Source organism: Danio rerio, chromosome 18 (genome assembly GCF_049306965.1).
Source record: "Danio rerio strain Tuebingen ecotype United States chromosome 18, GRCz12tu, whole genome shotgun sequence".
NCBI lineage: Eukaryota > Metazoa > Chordata > Actinopteri > Cypriniformes > Danionidae > Danio > Danio rerio.
Window position 1 is genome coordinate 5774943 of NC_133193.1, and position 15167 is coordinate 5790109.

At 30.6% G+C, this 15167-nt stretch overlaps 1 protein-coding gene across 2 annotated transcripts in view; it reads left to right on the forward strand.

Annotated features, from left to right (window-relative positions):
* Positions 1-15167, forward strand: part of si (sucrase-isomaltase) — a 122340-nt gene that overhangs the window by 22120 nt on the left and 85053 nt on the right. For both annotated transcript variants that reach the window (XR_012394176.1, XM_073930185.1), the window contains exons 10-16: positions 20-145; positions 4699-4830; positions 5411-5527; positions 8056-8169; positions 11357-11441; positions 11524-11641; positions 13124-13295. Coding sequence is in view for 1 of the 2 variants with exons in the window: in XM_073930185.1 (XP_073786286.1) it covers positions 20-145; positions 4699-4830; positions 5411-5527; positions 8056-8169; positions 11357-11441; positions 11524-11641; positions 13124-13295 (864 nt within the window). In the remaining variant the exon portion in view is untranslated. The remainder of the gene's footprint in view (positions 1-19; positions 146-4698; positions 4831-5410; positions 5528-8055; positions 8170-11356; positions 11442-11523; positions 11642-13123; positions 13296-15167) is intronic.

The window sequence follows — 15167 nt, forward strand, 5'->3', positions numbered from 1 at the left end:
TTGCTTTATGTGTCTCCAGCTGATTGGCAGGCCTTTCATCCCTCCATACTGGTCTCTGGGCTTCCAGATCTCTCGCTGGGACTACGGCAGCCTGGATGCGGTCAAAGAAGTGGTGGAGAGAAACCGAAATGCCAGCCTGCCATACGTAAGTGTTGTATAATAACATATAGCTGTAAATAATCAAATATAGAAATTGCACGAGTGACTAAAACTAAAATTAAAACTACAACAACATGGTTTGGTAACACTTTATAATAACTACACTGTATTAATTATTTATTAAACATTAGCAAATAGTTAGTTAATTATTTGTTAAGCATTAACATTAATAGATGTAAGTAAATAAAGAGATACAGCCATACAAGCTTTATTCCTGACTAATGATTGTATTTTCATACTTTAATGATTTATTTTTCAATACTAAACTGAGTTTTTCATTTTTTACAAACCAGTACTTTAAGAATAGTTGGTATTATTTTAAGATTACTTAGATTGCGTAAGTAAATGATTAATAAACTATTCAAATTTGCATTTATATGTTAGTTACCAAGATATGATCACACTTTTTTTTCCTTTGAAGTACTAAAGTAATTAACAGCAAATCTAGAAAAATACAAATAAAACGAAAACAAACTTCACCTAAAATGAAAAATAAAACACGCACATTTTAAGTGTCTATAGTTATGATAACAAATCAAAATAATAAGTATCAAAAAGTAAAATGTTAATTAAAAATACTGGTTCTTTGATGTCTTTGTGTATTGTTAAGTTGCTGGTATTATATACTGTAAATAAATAAATTAATTCATCAAATAATCAACATTACTGGTCTTTTGATCTCCTCATTTATTGTTAAGTAACTAGTATTAAATAAATAAATTAATTAATTGATTAATTAAAAATATAATAATAATAATAATAATAATAATAATAATAATAATAATAATAATAATAATGATAATAAAAAAATAATAACAATAATTATAATAATTATAAATTAATAAATAATGTATGCTAAAACCTGTTCGATGGATCTCTTTTTTTAAACAACTAGTTATAAATAAATAAATATATAAATAAATAACTAAATAAATAAATAAATAAATAAAGTATACAAAAATCTGGTCTTTTGATCTCCTTATTTATTGTTAAGCAACTGGCATTAAATGAATGAATAAATAAAAATAAATAAATAAATAGATAAAGAATACAAAAACCTGGTCATTTCAGTTCCTAAAAGTAGCTGGTATTTAATAAATAAATAAATAAATACATTTAAAACAATGAAATAATAAATAAATAAATAAATAAATAAATAAATAAATAAATAAATAAATAATGAAATAATGAAATAATAAATAAATAAATAAAGTATGCAAAAACCTGGTTGTTTTATCTACGTATTTATTGTTAAGCAGCTTGTATGAAATAAATAATCAAATAAATAAATAAATAAATACATAAATGAATAAATAAATAAATAAATAAATAAATAAATAAATAAATAAATAAATAAATAAATAAATAAATAAATAAATAAATAATGCAAATAAATGGTCTTTTGATATTATTTATTGTTAAGCAGCTGGTGTTAAATAAATAATTAAAAATAATAAAATAATAACAATAAATTAAAAAACAAAGTATGCAAAAAAAGTATTTTGATCTTTTTTATTTATAATTAAACAGCTAGCATTCTGCTGGTCATTACTGCAACAGAGTCATCAGGATCCCTCCACGGTCAAATGAAAACTTTGCCATTGCTAATTAAGATTAAAGTAAGGAGGGTCTCCGCTTTGTTCGGCAGAACTCTTTTCCACCCAGCGCTTCAAAAACCCACAGAACAAAGCTTACCGTTCATGAATAATGACGCCGCATATGCCAATCTCACCTATATATGCTGTTAAAAGCGTTTAGCTCCTTATGGTAAGGCTTTAATTGCCGAAAGATGTACTGAAGCCCGATGTTTGATGTCATTTGAACAAAGACGGCATTAGCATGTCAGGGTATTGCATCTCCGTCTGATTAGCATGAGGAAATTACTGGCAGGAGAATCTCACCATCTGCTGATGCTTGATGGAAGTCAAAAGCGTCCAGGATGAAACCAAAACAGTCAACGGTGAAGTGACAGTTCCGTCGTGCAAAATATCAGCAGTAAAGTGTAAATACTCAAGAGGCTGTTGAATATTCAGAGCATAGTTGATGTTTTTAGACAACCGTAGCCTGAGTGTAACTGCACAGTCGCCACCTAGTGGTCAGTAACAGAATTGTCTGGGCATATTAAGTCAGTGTAAAAAATGCAGAGTTCCACACAGATCCTTTGTCTCGACACAAATTGATCAACTTAGTTTAATTGTTTTTACAAATTTAAGTGGATTAAACATAAAACAATTAGGTTGTCTTCCCAAAAAACTTAAGGATGGTGTTTATTCAAATCATTTAGTTAAGTAGTTCAAACAAGCCGCAAATCTTGGACTCTTAATTGCTGTTGCAGTTTTATTTATTGTTTTATTGTACAAAAGGAAACAAATAACTTGGACATCTCTTCACTGCTAAAGTGTTTACTAATGTGAGGGGTGGAGCAACCTGTCAATCACCTAATATATACCGAAAAAAAAGGGAGAGTTGACGGTTCGATCCCAACTTGCTGGTTCTACCCCAACTCGTCGGTTTAAGTTAGGTGGTGTAGGATTGGTCATGACCTGGAGGAGAGTGAGGTTTAGGGGGGTGAGTGTAACAGAGGCTAGCAAGTGAAGTGCTGTGCAGGTAAACCTCACTATTCTGACCTCTAAAGGTACTCTAGCAACAGATGCTAGGGACCATTGTCTTTAGTCTCCTTGTTAGAGCAACCGACTGTCATGTGGAGAATGGCCAGTTCTGTCCCAGCTCGAAGCATGTTGGATGGTGTAGGACCGGCAGGGTTACATTGGTGCCGTGACCCGGATGGGAGTGAGGTTTAGGTGGGTGAGTGTAACGGAGGCCAGCTAGTGAAGTGCTCTGCTGCTAAACCTCACTCCTTTGACCTCTAAAAGGTGTTGCAGTGACAGACACCAGAGGCCATTTTTTTAGTCTCCTTTTTAGAGCAACAAACTCCCATGCGGAGAGTCGCCAGTTCGATCCCAGCTTGAAGCGGGTTGGGTGGTGTAGGACCGGAGGGGTTACTTTGGTGCTGTGACCCAGATGGGAGTGAGGTTTATGGGGGTGAGTGTAGCAGAAGCCAGCTAGTGAAGTGCTGTGCAGGTAAACCTCACTCCTCTTACCTCTAAAATGCGCTCTAGCAACTGACGCTAGAGGCCATGGTCTTTAGCCTCCTTATTAGAGCAGCAAACTCACATGCGGAGAGTAGCCGGTTTGATCCCAGCTCGAAGCAGGTTGGGTGGTATGGGACCGGTGGGTTGTATTGGTGCCGTGACCCGGATGGGAGGGAGGTTTAGGGGGGTGAGTGTCACAAAGGCCAGCTAGTAAAGTGCTGTGTAGGTAAACCTCACTCCTCTGACCTCTAAAAGATGCTCAAGTGACAATAGAGGCCATGATTTTCAGCCTCCTTGTCTTCCATGCGGAGAGTCGCCCAGCTAAGAGTGGGTTGGGTGGTGGTGTAGAACTGGCGGGGTTACAATCACAAGTATACATCTTTAAACGGTTGTCTGTGCTAAAAGGTTCGAGATAGAGATGACAGAATTACTATGTTTAATATGTTTTTTTGTTTGTTTTTTTTAATCTTTTTATTGTTTTTAGCATAACAAATAATCAACAACATAAACAGAAAAAAAAACAACATAAAAAAATAAATAAATAAAAATAAGGCGGGGTTACAAAGGCCATTTCAAAATATACAAATAGTCAGACACAACATAATACAACATGATCCAGAAAGCATAAGGAAATAAATAGATTTAAATATGAAACAAAAATAATTTACAGAGAAATGCATAGGCTCCACAATTCGACTTACTCCAGACCAATCTCACTTATAAAGAGTTACAAGTTAGCATTACTGATATAGAACATAATTGGGCTCCAGATTTTTAAAAATGTGTTTAGTTTATTTGTCATCCCATATCGCATTTCTCCATGGGCAACACAAAACTTAAGCTTCTAACCCAAATTTCAAAAACAGGCACATAATATGACTTCCAGTTATGTTTAATATGTTAACAATGTCTTCTATTTGTATAAATATTTTACAACTTTTTACCGTAGGATTTTATGGGTTATCATAGACTCAAAGCTGAAAGAAGATGACAAGCAGTCATATAATCAATTTTTCAATTTTATTTCACAATAATGTAAAGGGATAGTTCACCTTACACAGAAATAAAAATTACCTCATCATTTACATTTCCTTATATGGTTTTATGCCTTTTTATGAGTTTTACAGAAGATATTTTGAAGAAAGCTGATTGGTGGTACCATTTGAGCTCATAGTAAGAACAAAAAACAATAATACTATGAAAGTCAATGGGTGGCAGCTACCAGCATTCTTCAAAACATCTCCTTTTGTGTCCAACAGATATGCATGCATCTGTAGCATGTATAAAAAGGGGAGAGTAAATGAGTAAATTTAGGTGTTCTGTCCCTTTAAATAATTTGTCGGACTATTCTAATTTGACAGTAAAGTCAAACAACATAATTAGGGGAAGCAGAAATCAAAATGTCAAAGTAGCATGAATATTTATGTCTATATATTTTGTGTTTCAGGACGTCCAGTACACTGACATTGACTACATGGAGGAAAAAAAGATCTTTACCTATGATTTGGTGAAATTTGCGGATCTGCCCAACTTTGCTGACTACATGCATGATAAAGGACAGAAATACATTGTCATACTGGTGAGAGATTGATATTGTGGGTTTATAAATGCTGTATAATGGTATCATATTCATACTATTTAACCCTTGAGTGCTGTTTGGGGATGTTTTCATCCACTCTGGGGGGATTTTGACTCTTAATTCAATCATAACTTTCTCTGTTTCAGCAAATGGGATGATATTTGGTGAACTTATTTTGACACATAATTTAGGAAAATGCTTTGAAAATTTTCAAAAATTCAACAATACACTCAAATTGACTACCCTTTCTTTGTGTTCGGGGCTGTTTTTGCCCCATTGACGTTCATTATAATGAGATTTTTTGATTACAATGCATGACATCTTATAATCATGCCTTCTTGATTGTAGCTGGTTCATGGCTCCGCAAACAAAAAATGTCATTTTAAGTCAATGGGGCTAAAACAGCCCTGAACATAATGTAAGAGTAGTCAATCTGAATAATACACAAGGTTTAATAGGTTGACCAGTCACTTCTTATTTTTGGACAGTTGCAAATGTTGAGTCATTTAGCTGAATATGATTTTATTTGAGGGTATTTAGCTGTTTTGTTGAGCATCTCTACATATTTTCTTCATTACAGGATCCTGCCGTATCCACAGGGCGCAGGTTAAACGGACCGTATGACACAGTCGACAGGGGACATGCAGCTAAAGTTTGGGTCACTGAATCAGATGGTGAAACGCCTCTAGTGGGAGAGGTAAAAATCATCCTTTATATCTACTTCTGATCGTGACATTTTGTTGGATTTTATTTGTTTTTGTTGGTTAACTGACCCCAAAAAATACCTAAATGATTCACATGACCATTGGTTTCGATAGTTGTAGTAATGTGTTCTGTTGACATATCTTTGTATTGTGCGACAAGAAAAGTAGCTGAGCAGTCTGATCTGGATTCACATGGTTAATTTATTATTCTAAATTGGCAAAAATATATATTTCCTAATCAATACATATTAAATCAAACATTTTAAATGTTAAATTGATTTGAGACATTAAAAGTATTTATAATGCTACATTTGAGAATAATGGTTTACACAAAATGAATCAGTTTTGAAATAATGTAATAATAAAATAATAATAATAATAATAATAATAATTATTATTATTATTATTATTATTATTATTATTATTATATTATTTAGATATTAATGTTTAATGTATTATTATTTTTTGGTAATAATAATAATAATAATAATTATTATTATTATTATTATTATTATTATTATTATTATTATTACCAAATGTTATTAATACATTATTTCTATAGGATAATGTGACACTTAGAACTAAAGATTATTCTAAAAATGCATATTTGACACTATATGTCCACTACCACATTGACTTTTTATTATCGCTTTCAAATCAAAAAAACATCATTTCCCAGTACTGGTTTGCAGCTGGAAACATATGCTGATTAGTTGGCGGTTCATTCCGTTGTTTCGACCCCAGATTAAAATGGGACTATGCCGAAAAGAAAATGAATAAATGAATGAATGAATGAATAAAACATTATTATTATTATTATTATTATTTATTAAATTTTTTTAAACTTATTAAATAAACTTATTAAATAAATAAATTTTTATAAACTTATTTTTTAAACTTATTAATGTTTAATGTATTAATGTTTGGTAATAGTAAGTGAGTCTTGAGTAAGAGGAAGATAAAATGGACATCTGCTGTTGCCATGTGATTTCCATGAGGAAGGACATTAATTTAGCATCTGCAACCTTGAGTTAGATCATATATCAATCGCCCCTCAGGGCAATAAGGCACATATCACATGGCAAAATTATCACTTGTGATTATGTGGCCGATTAGGCATCGCCAGATGCTAATTGCTTTTTTATAGTTTTATTTCGGGTCAATGTTTGCATCGATTTTGCATTAGAGTTTAATATCACGCTCAGAGCCATGTGAGATGAGGAAAAGAAAAGTACACAAGAGGGAATGGAAATGCCAGCGGCTTAAACACATAAAGGCGAAAATAAAAAGCAACATACAGACAGGCTCTTAATGCAGCGCTGAGTGTCATCACTGACAGACTGTGATGTTTGTGGGGGAATGCCAGAAAAAAAATACTCATTATTTTTTTTTTATTAAAATTCTTTATTCATACATTCAATTTTGGCATTATTTTAATGGCATTTAAGCACATTCTAAAAATTGAAAAGAAGAAAATATTAATTCAAAATGTTTATTAATATAATTTCTTTAATCATGAACTGCATTCCATTATTATTATTATTATTATTATTATTATTATTATTATTATTATTATTATTATTATTATTGCATTCCATTGTGGCATTATTTTAATTATTTAATAATTATTAATTGTTAATTATTAATTATTATTAATAAAACAATAATTTATTAATTATTGTTTTATTAAAAGATTATAATTATATAAATATATATATATATATATATATATATATATATATATATATATATATATATATATATATATATTAAGAAAATATTTATTACATTTTTATTACCTTTTATAATTTATTTATTTATGCTTTACATTGTGACATTATTTTAATGCCATTTAAGCACATTCTAATTCATAAAAAGAGAAAAGATATGTATTATTTTTATTACTATTGTTTTTTATTCATGCATTCCATTATTATTATTATTATTATTATTATTATTATTATTATTATTATTCATGCATTACATTGTGGCACGATTTTAATTATTTTAATCATTTTATTTAAAAAAAATAATTATTTTAACAAATTGTAAGAAAATATTCATTCAATTTTTAATATTTATTATAGTTTATTTATTTAAGCATTATGTTGTAACATTATTTATAAATATTAGTTCAATTTGTATCATTTATTATAATTTATTTATTCATGCAATACATTGTGACAATATTCAAATGGAATTTAAACATGTTCTAATTACTAAAAAAAATAAAGAAATTATACATTCAATGTTTAAATTCATTCGATTGTGGCATTATTTTAATGCCATTTAATCACATTATAATTATTAAAATAATACACAATATTAGCTATTTTTTATTATAACTTTTTAATAATGCATTACATTGTGACATTATTTAAATATAGTTTAAGCACATTGTAATTATTTATAAAATATAATCATAATTATTATTTTTTATTATAATTTATTCATGCATTCCATTGTGGCAGTATTTTAATGGCATTTAAGCACCTTTTTCTTCTTCTCTCTCGCATCACAGGTCTGGCCAGGAGAAACCGTGTTCCCTGACTTCACTAATGAGGCTTGCATTAAATGGTGGGTTGATGAGATTTCACGTTTCCACAAAGAAGTCAAGCACGATGCTCTTTGGATTGTAAGTAACCCACAGAGATCATTACCAGTGACTAAATATTGAATCGAATCATTTCACCACTCTGCCGAAAGGTCATGAAAGGTCATGAAACATGTTCCAATCCCAATCTCCAACTTCCTGCGGAGTCTCCAGATCAATACTTTATATGTCACTGCATCAATATGTATTAATCTTGATATTCGAGCACAGCAAAGCTCTATTAACATAATAGAATAGGACTTTGAATTAATATCAGAATGAGCTTTATTTGCCAAGTGTGCAGAATTTTTTTGTGGTTTACAGGAGCTCAGGGTACATACGTGTACACACATATCAACACAAGAGAACAGAAAGAACATTTAAATATGTTGGCAATAAAATAAAAAAATATTTAGCAAAACTTTTAATGCATGGTATGTAGTAATGTTCAAATGGCAAAAGGTGTGAAGTTACAAATCGATTGTTAAATATATATATATATATATATATATATATATATATATATATATATATATATATATATATATATATATATATATATATATATATATATATATATATATATATATATATATATAAAGTAAATATCTTTCATTTCTATAATAATATTTATTCTAATTTAGAAATTATTATTTTATTTCACATTATTTTATTTTTAGTTTGCTTTATTTCTTTCATGTATTTATTTATTTAATCTGTTTATTTAGTTTTTATTTGTTTTATTTATTTTATTGTATTGTATTGTATTTTTAGTTTTATGATATTTTGTGTGTATATATATATATATATATATATATATATATATATATATATATATATATATATATATATATATATATATAGACATATAGATATATATTGTATTGTATTGTATTTTTATTTTATTTTGTTTCGCTTTATTTTATTTCAATTTTGTTTTATTTATTTTTTTCATTTATTGATTTATTTATTCATTTTCATTTATTTTCATTTCATTTATTAATTTTATTAATTTTATTTATCCAATTGTTTAGCCATTTAAATTTAAGTATAATCTAATAAATCATTTAAATTAAGTAAATGAGAAAAATTATAGTTTTATCATTATTTATTATTAAGAAACACACATTAAGTAAATAGAGAAAAAAAAGAGATTAAACCTGTTGGCATAATTTTTTTTAGTAGATGAACTTAATGCAGAATAATAGAGATTTAGAGATTAAGCTGAATCAACATATCAGTTCCAACAGATTTACTTAGTTTTTATTTTTTGTTAAGTAAAGTAACTAATCATATTTTGTATTTTTTTCTGTAATACATTTAGTTTGTTTCCACTATATATATATATATATATATATATATATATATATATATATATATATATATATATATATATATATATATATATATATATATATATATATATATATATATATATATATATATATATATATATATATTAGCAATTCCATGAAAATGTCAACCTTGCCATGAAAAGAAAAATGTTTTCACCAAAATAGCGAAACCGTTTCTACATTTTTTGCGCAGGCAAGTGTTTTACAGTACTTTAAAAATACTTAAAAATGTGTCTGTCAATGTTTTCAAACTATTATATTTGATTGACCAAAGTCACACAAATGGCAATTTCACATCCGTCACATCCATAACGAAAAAGTGTCACATCCATAACAAAGCTTTTCCCTCAAAAATGCAAAAATGTCAAAATAAAATAAAATCAATCAGTTTTGTTCTATAAAGAGCCAACTCTTATCCTTTTGTTGAGCATTATTTATTTTGGGTTGTGCAGTTTAATTCACAGAATTTCTACGAAATATGTTGTATACTGTAAACTCGTAGACTTTTTTTGTCACATCCATAACGCTTGTTTATTTTCCTCATTTAAAGTATAAAAATGTTCACAGATTGAATTTTTTTGATCCCATAACTCTGTTGGTAGTTGTTTTGGAAAATATAAACAGATGATTCAATATAATGTTAACGTATACTTTCACTGCGAATTTATGTTTTCAATTTTTACTGCAAATGTCACATCCATAACGCTGGAATCAGCCATATTCAATTAATAAATGAAATGAAAATAAATAAATATATAAATGAAAAAAATAACAATAAAACATAATAATAAAATACCATACAAAAAAGAATATATATATATATATATATATATATATATATATATATATATATATATATATATATATATATATATATATATATATATATATATATATATATATATATATATATTCTTTTTTGTATGGTATTTTATTATTATGTTTTATTGTTATTTTTTTCATTTATATATTTATTTATTTTCATTTCATTTATTTTCATTTCATTTATTAATTGAAGAAGAATTGAAGAAGGTGAGTCTAGATGAATGTGTAGCTGCTTTTTTCATTGGTCTCTGAACACATAGAGCTGTATGATAAATGCAGCAGCAACTACACTCTCAGAAATAAAGGTACAGGAGCTGTCAATGGGGCAGTACCTTTTTTAAAGGTACATATTTATACCCAAATAGTCCACAGTGGTACCTAAAAGGTATTTTATTAGTACCCGAATGTACCTAAAAAGTACCTTTGAGGAACCAAATAATTTCTGAGATGGTACAATAATGTCGGCAGGAGGGAGTTATTAGTGAGAGTAGCACATCGGATTCGATGGTCACTTTTCTTTCATGACTTGTAAGTTCATTAAGCGGCATCTAACGTCAGGTGGTGATTTTGCACTTTCACTCTGCTCATCGTTTGCGTTTGAATGCGGAAAAACATCTAAAAAAAAACGCTGATAATAAGCATGAACGAAAAGCGTCGCAGTGTGTACCGGCTTTAAATGGTGAAAAGCCTTAAACTGTCCCACTACCAGTATAAGCTCCAGTTTAATTCAATTAAATAGTTTTCATTAATTAAGTACATATCATTTCAATTGGCTTTACAGGAAATGCATTACTGTATTACAATAGAGAAAGCAGTGTAGTGACGTTGTCGAAGAACATTTAGCTCACACACTTTACACCATCCAGTCAATTCTTAACTGATAAAATCAAGTCCTGCCCCACAATTTGTCGCATAATGAAAGTAAAACGGTCGCGAATGCCATTTCATGTTGACTTTAAAGCCTCCCTTAAGGGTTTTCTGCTTTAATCTCCAGACAATTATCAGCCTGAATTAGCGAGCGCTGAACTAATTACTGTTTTGTTTCCAAGGACATGAACGAGATCTCCAACTTTATAAAGGGAAGTAACAAGGGCTGCGCTGACAACAAACTCAACTATCCACCGTTCACCCCACGTGAGTCTCAAACACATCTTCTGCTGGGTTTATTCACATGCTGACCATCTGTAATCATTCGTATTTATTTCCACTCTCTAAGGTATCCTTGATGACCTGATGTACAGTAAGACCTTGTGTATGGATGCTAAACAGAAATGGGGGAACCACTATGATGTCCACAGTCTTTATGGCTACTCAATGGTTCTGGCCACTGAGAGGTAAGTGTTGCACTTTATATTCAATTCTATTCAAGTTTATTTGTATAGCGCTTTTCACAATAATTATTGTTTCAAAGCAGCTTTATAAAAGATGCCCATTATTGCATTACAATCAAATTTGGAAAAGTTAAGTTTAATAGTTGCCATTACTATCATTTTTAAATAGCTGGAGTTATTAAAATTATTTGGTCTGTATTTTGTATTATGCAGCTACAAACTACTGCTTTGAAACGTATTTCATATTTAAATCAACATTTTAAAGTCTTTTTAAAATCTTTTTTTTTTTCATGACATTAAAATATTATATATATATATATAGGATTGTATAGGACGGGCGACGGCACCTGTAATCAAAAGGAAATGGAATCGCACCGTTATTAATATTCATTTATAAGTGTTTTCATTACTAAACAAAGCGAAAGCACAGAAGACTCCCGTTTTAGAGCTAGGGGTGACCCCTGGTGGTTCGGCGATATGAGCGGTGTGTAGGGAGGCTCGGCTGCTCAGAGAAAGACTGAAAATACGGGAAAATACCTTTGCGGGATGATAGCGGGATTGAACAGTAAAATACGGGAGAATCCCGGGAAAAACGGGAGGGTTGACAGGTATGCTTTAAGCTGTCAGCACCAATAAAGCCTTTATATAAAGTATTAAATATGTTTCCGTAGTTCAGTGCTTTCTCCTTGTGTTAATCAATTGTTATTACACAGAACTCATTTTTCAGATTTGTTTTGTTTTGTTTTGTTTTGTTTTGTTTTGTTTTGTTTTGTTTTGTTTTGTTTTGTTTTGTTTTGTTTTGTTTTGTTTCGTTTTTATGTTTGTTTTGTTTGAGTTTTTACCAAAGCTGGTTCAATTCCATGTAAACAGCTCCTTTAGAAATAATATTCCCAGGAAATAAACATGACATGTTCAATGCTTATTTTTCCAGCTGTATGTGAATAAGAAAAAAAAAATCTATATTTTTAAAATAATAATAATCTTTATCATTAGGAAACACATTAAGGACAATCCAAAAAAAAGGAAAATAATTGAAGTGCTTTATTTGGTGAATGCTGGAAAAACGCGCCAGCTCTGAGTCAGTCACAGCAGTACTGACTCAACAAGCCTCACGTGTGACTCAGCGTTTCACTAGCGTATGGCCAGAACTGTCATAAGGCCGGATGTTTTCCTCAAAGGGGCTTGAATAGATCTCAATTGTATCATGCTTGCTCCTTCTTGCTGCTTTTATTTTCAGCAGGAAATCTGTTTTACTCATCTTGTAATTTCTACATCATTGATTTGTTCCACTCTCGTTTCTCTATACGCCCCCTTTCTCGTTCAGCTCAACTCCCACTTAACTCCAGCTTGTGTGTTTGTCATTTCTCTGTTTTTCTGGGCCACCCTACTTGGCATCGTGTCTTTCCAAAGCCTCCCTCGTGTGGATTTTATCATCGTGCCAGCAATGCAATTTTGTGATTATTATTTTTTTTTTTTTGCTTCTAGGGCATCGAAAGAAGTGTTTGGGACCAACCGATCCATGGTCTTCACCCGCTCTTCATTCCCCGGTGTGGGCAAATATTCTGGGCATTGGTTGGGAGACAACGGCGCCAACTGGAATGACATTAAGTGGGCGATACCTGGCATGCTGGAGTTTAACCTCTTTGGCATCCCTTACGTAAGTGCTTTGACTTTAATCCTTTACACTGCACACGTAAAGAGACATTCGTTCAATTTGATTTAATTTAAATAGTGTTACCTATGCTAGGGCTGCATGATATTAGATAAATCTGACATTGTGCTATTTTATTTTGCTGCTATTTACATTGCGATATGAACACAATATTGGCAGATGACTTGAATAGCTCTATCTGGAATGAAATCATTAACTTAGATTGGAATAATCTTATAGACGAGTGAATCAAAGAAATCACAAGAATAAATAAGATAAAAATAAAAGTGATACAGCAACACGATACGATATTATCACGATATTTTGCCCCCGATAATAATAGATAACAATAACAGAGATATACACAAGAAAACCCTCCACAATATGCATCAAAAAGTTTTAAGATGTATTTATTTTATTAACAGCGCATATTTTTCGTAGAATTGCAACATTGATATATGTTTGATCCTCCATTACGAGAAGCGTCACCTCATGCATATCACTATTTTGTCTTACCCCTATTATCAAATAATCAAATGTACTGTAAAATGTAAACACTGTACATTCTCCATTGTTGATCAACTGATATAATTCCAACTCCACGTTGAAGATGCTGCAGTGTCACTATTGCGAATGTACACATTGCGATATTGATTCTGAAACGATATATTGTGCATCCCTAGTCTATGTATGACTCATTGCAAAAAGGCTTGAGTTAACTCCACAACAAATACATTAAATAATCATTGGGAAATTTCTTACTGTAGTATTTCTCACAGACGTTGCGTGAGATCTGATCTCTGTGAGATCTGGGAAGGGAGAACTAGCTTATTTGCATTAAAGGCACAGGCAACCAAAACAGCTACAATGTGTTCAGGGCAGAAAATTCCAATATTGTGAAAGGTATAATATATAATCTGATGGATGTTTTGAGATTTTGAAACTTTACAGACACATTCTGGAGATGCAAAAGACATATGTATATATATATATATATAGCAAAGAATTCTGGCCCAGATTTGGCAAAAAACTGGCACAGCAGGCATTCATCCGGCACTGGCATACAGCATGTGGGCCAAACATGGCCCGGGTTTGGCAGAGGTGGCACCGTTTTTAAGGCGGTACACAAGATTTGGGCCAGATGAAAAACGTAGTATTTGGCCCAGATTTAAAAATTGGATAAGTGGGCCATGTGAGTTTGGCCAGTCTTGACCCACATTTAAAATACACTAAAATCATTTTTGAGTAAAGAAAAAAAATTCTACCAATCAGGTCACTTTGAGAAAAAGCGTGCCCATAGTGTGCCTAAAGCGCATCACTCCATGGGTTTATCAATTTTATTGCAATCGTGACACACCAACCTATCTGGCCCAGTTCAGGCCCAGTTATGAGTTATTAACTTGGCTGAGACTTGGCCCAGATATGGTCTGTGTTTGGCCCTTGTCTGGAAGCCAGATTTGGTCCAGTCATGTACCGTAATTCACTGCGGCATGTGGGCCAAGCAAAACCTGATTGTGTGCGCCAGAGCTGGGCCAGAGAAATTTTGCTATGTGGGATATATATATATATATATATATATATATATATATATATATATATATATATATATATATATATATATATATATATATATTTTTTTTTTTTTTTTTTTTTTTTTTTTTTTGTAATAATAATAATAATAAAAGTATTACAGAAGCTGATGGGAACATTAACAAAATATTGCTTTGGATATTTTTATGCATCTTTTCATGTTAAACAAATTGGCCTTTAAGTGTCCAGTCTTTTAAAAAACTGGACACTATAAACTTTCAGAAAACATTCAAGTTTTACTTTTCCCCCAAAAAGATAATGGGAACATTAACAAAACATTTCTATGAT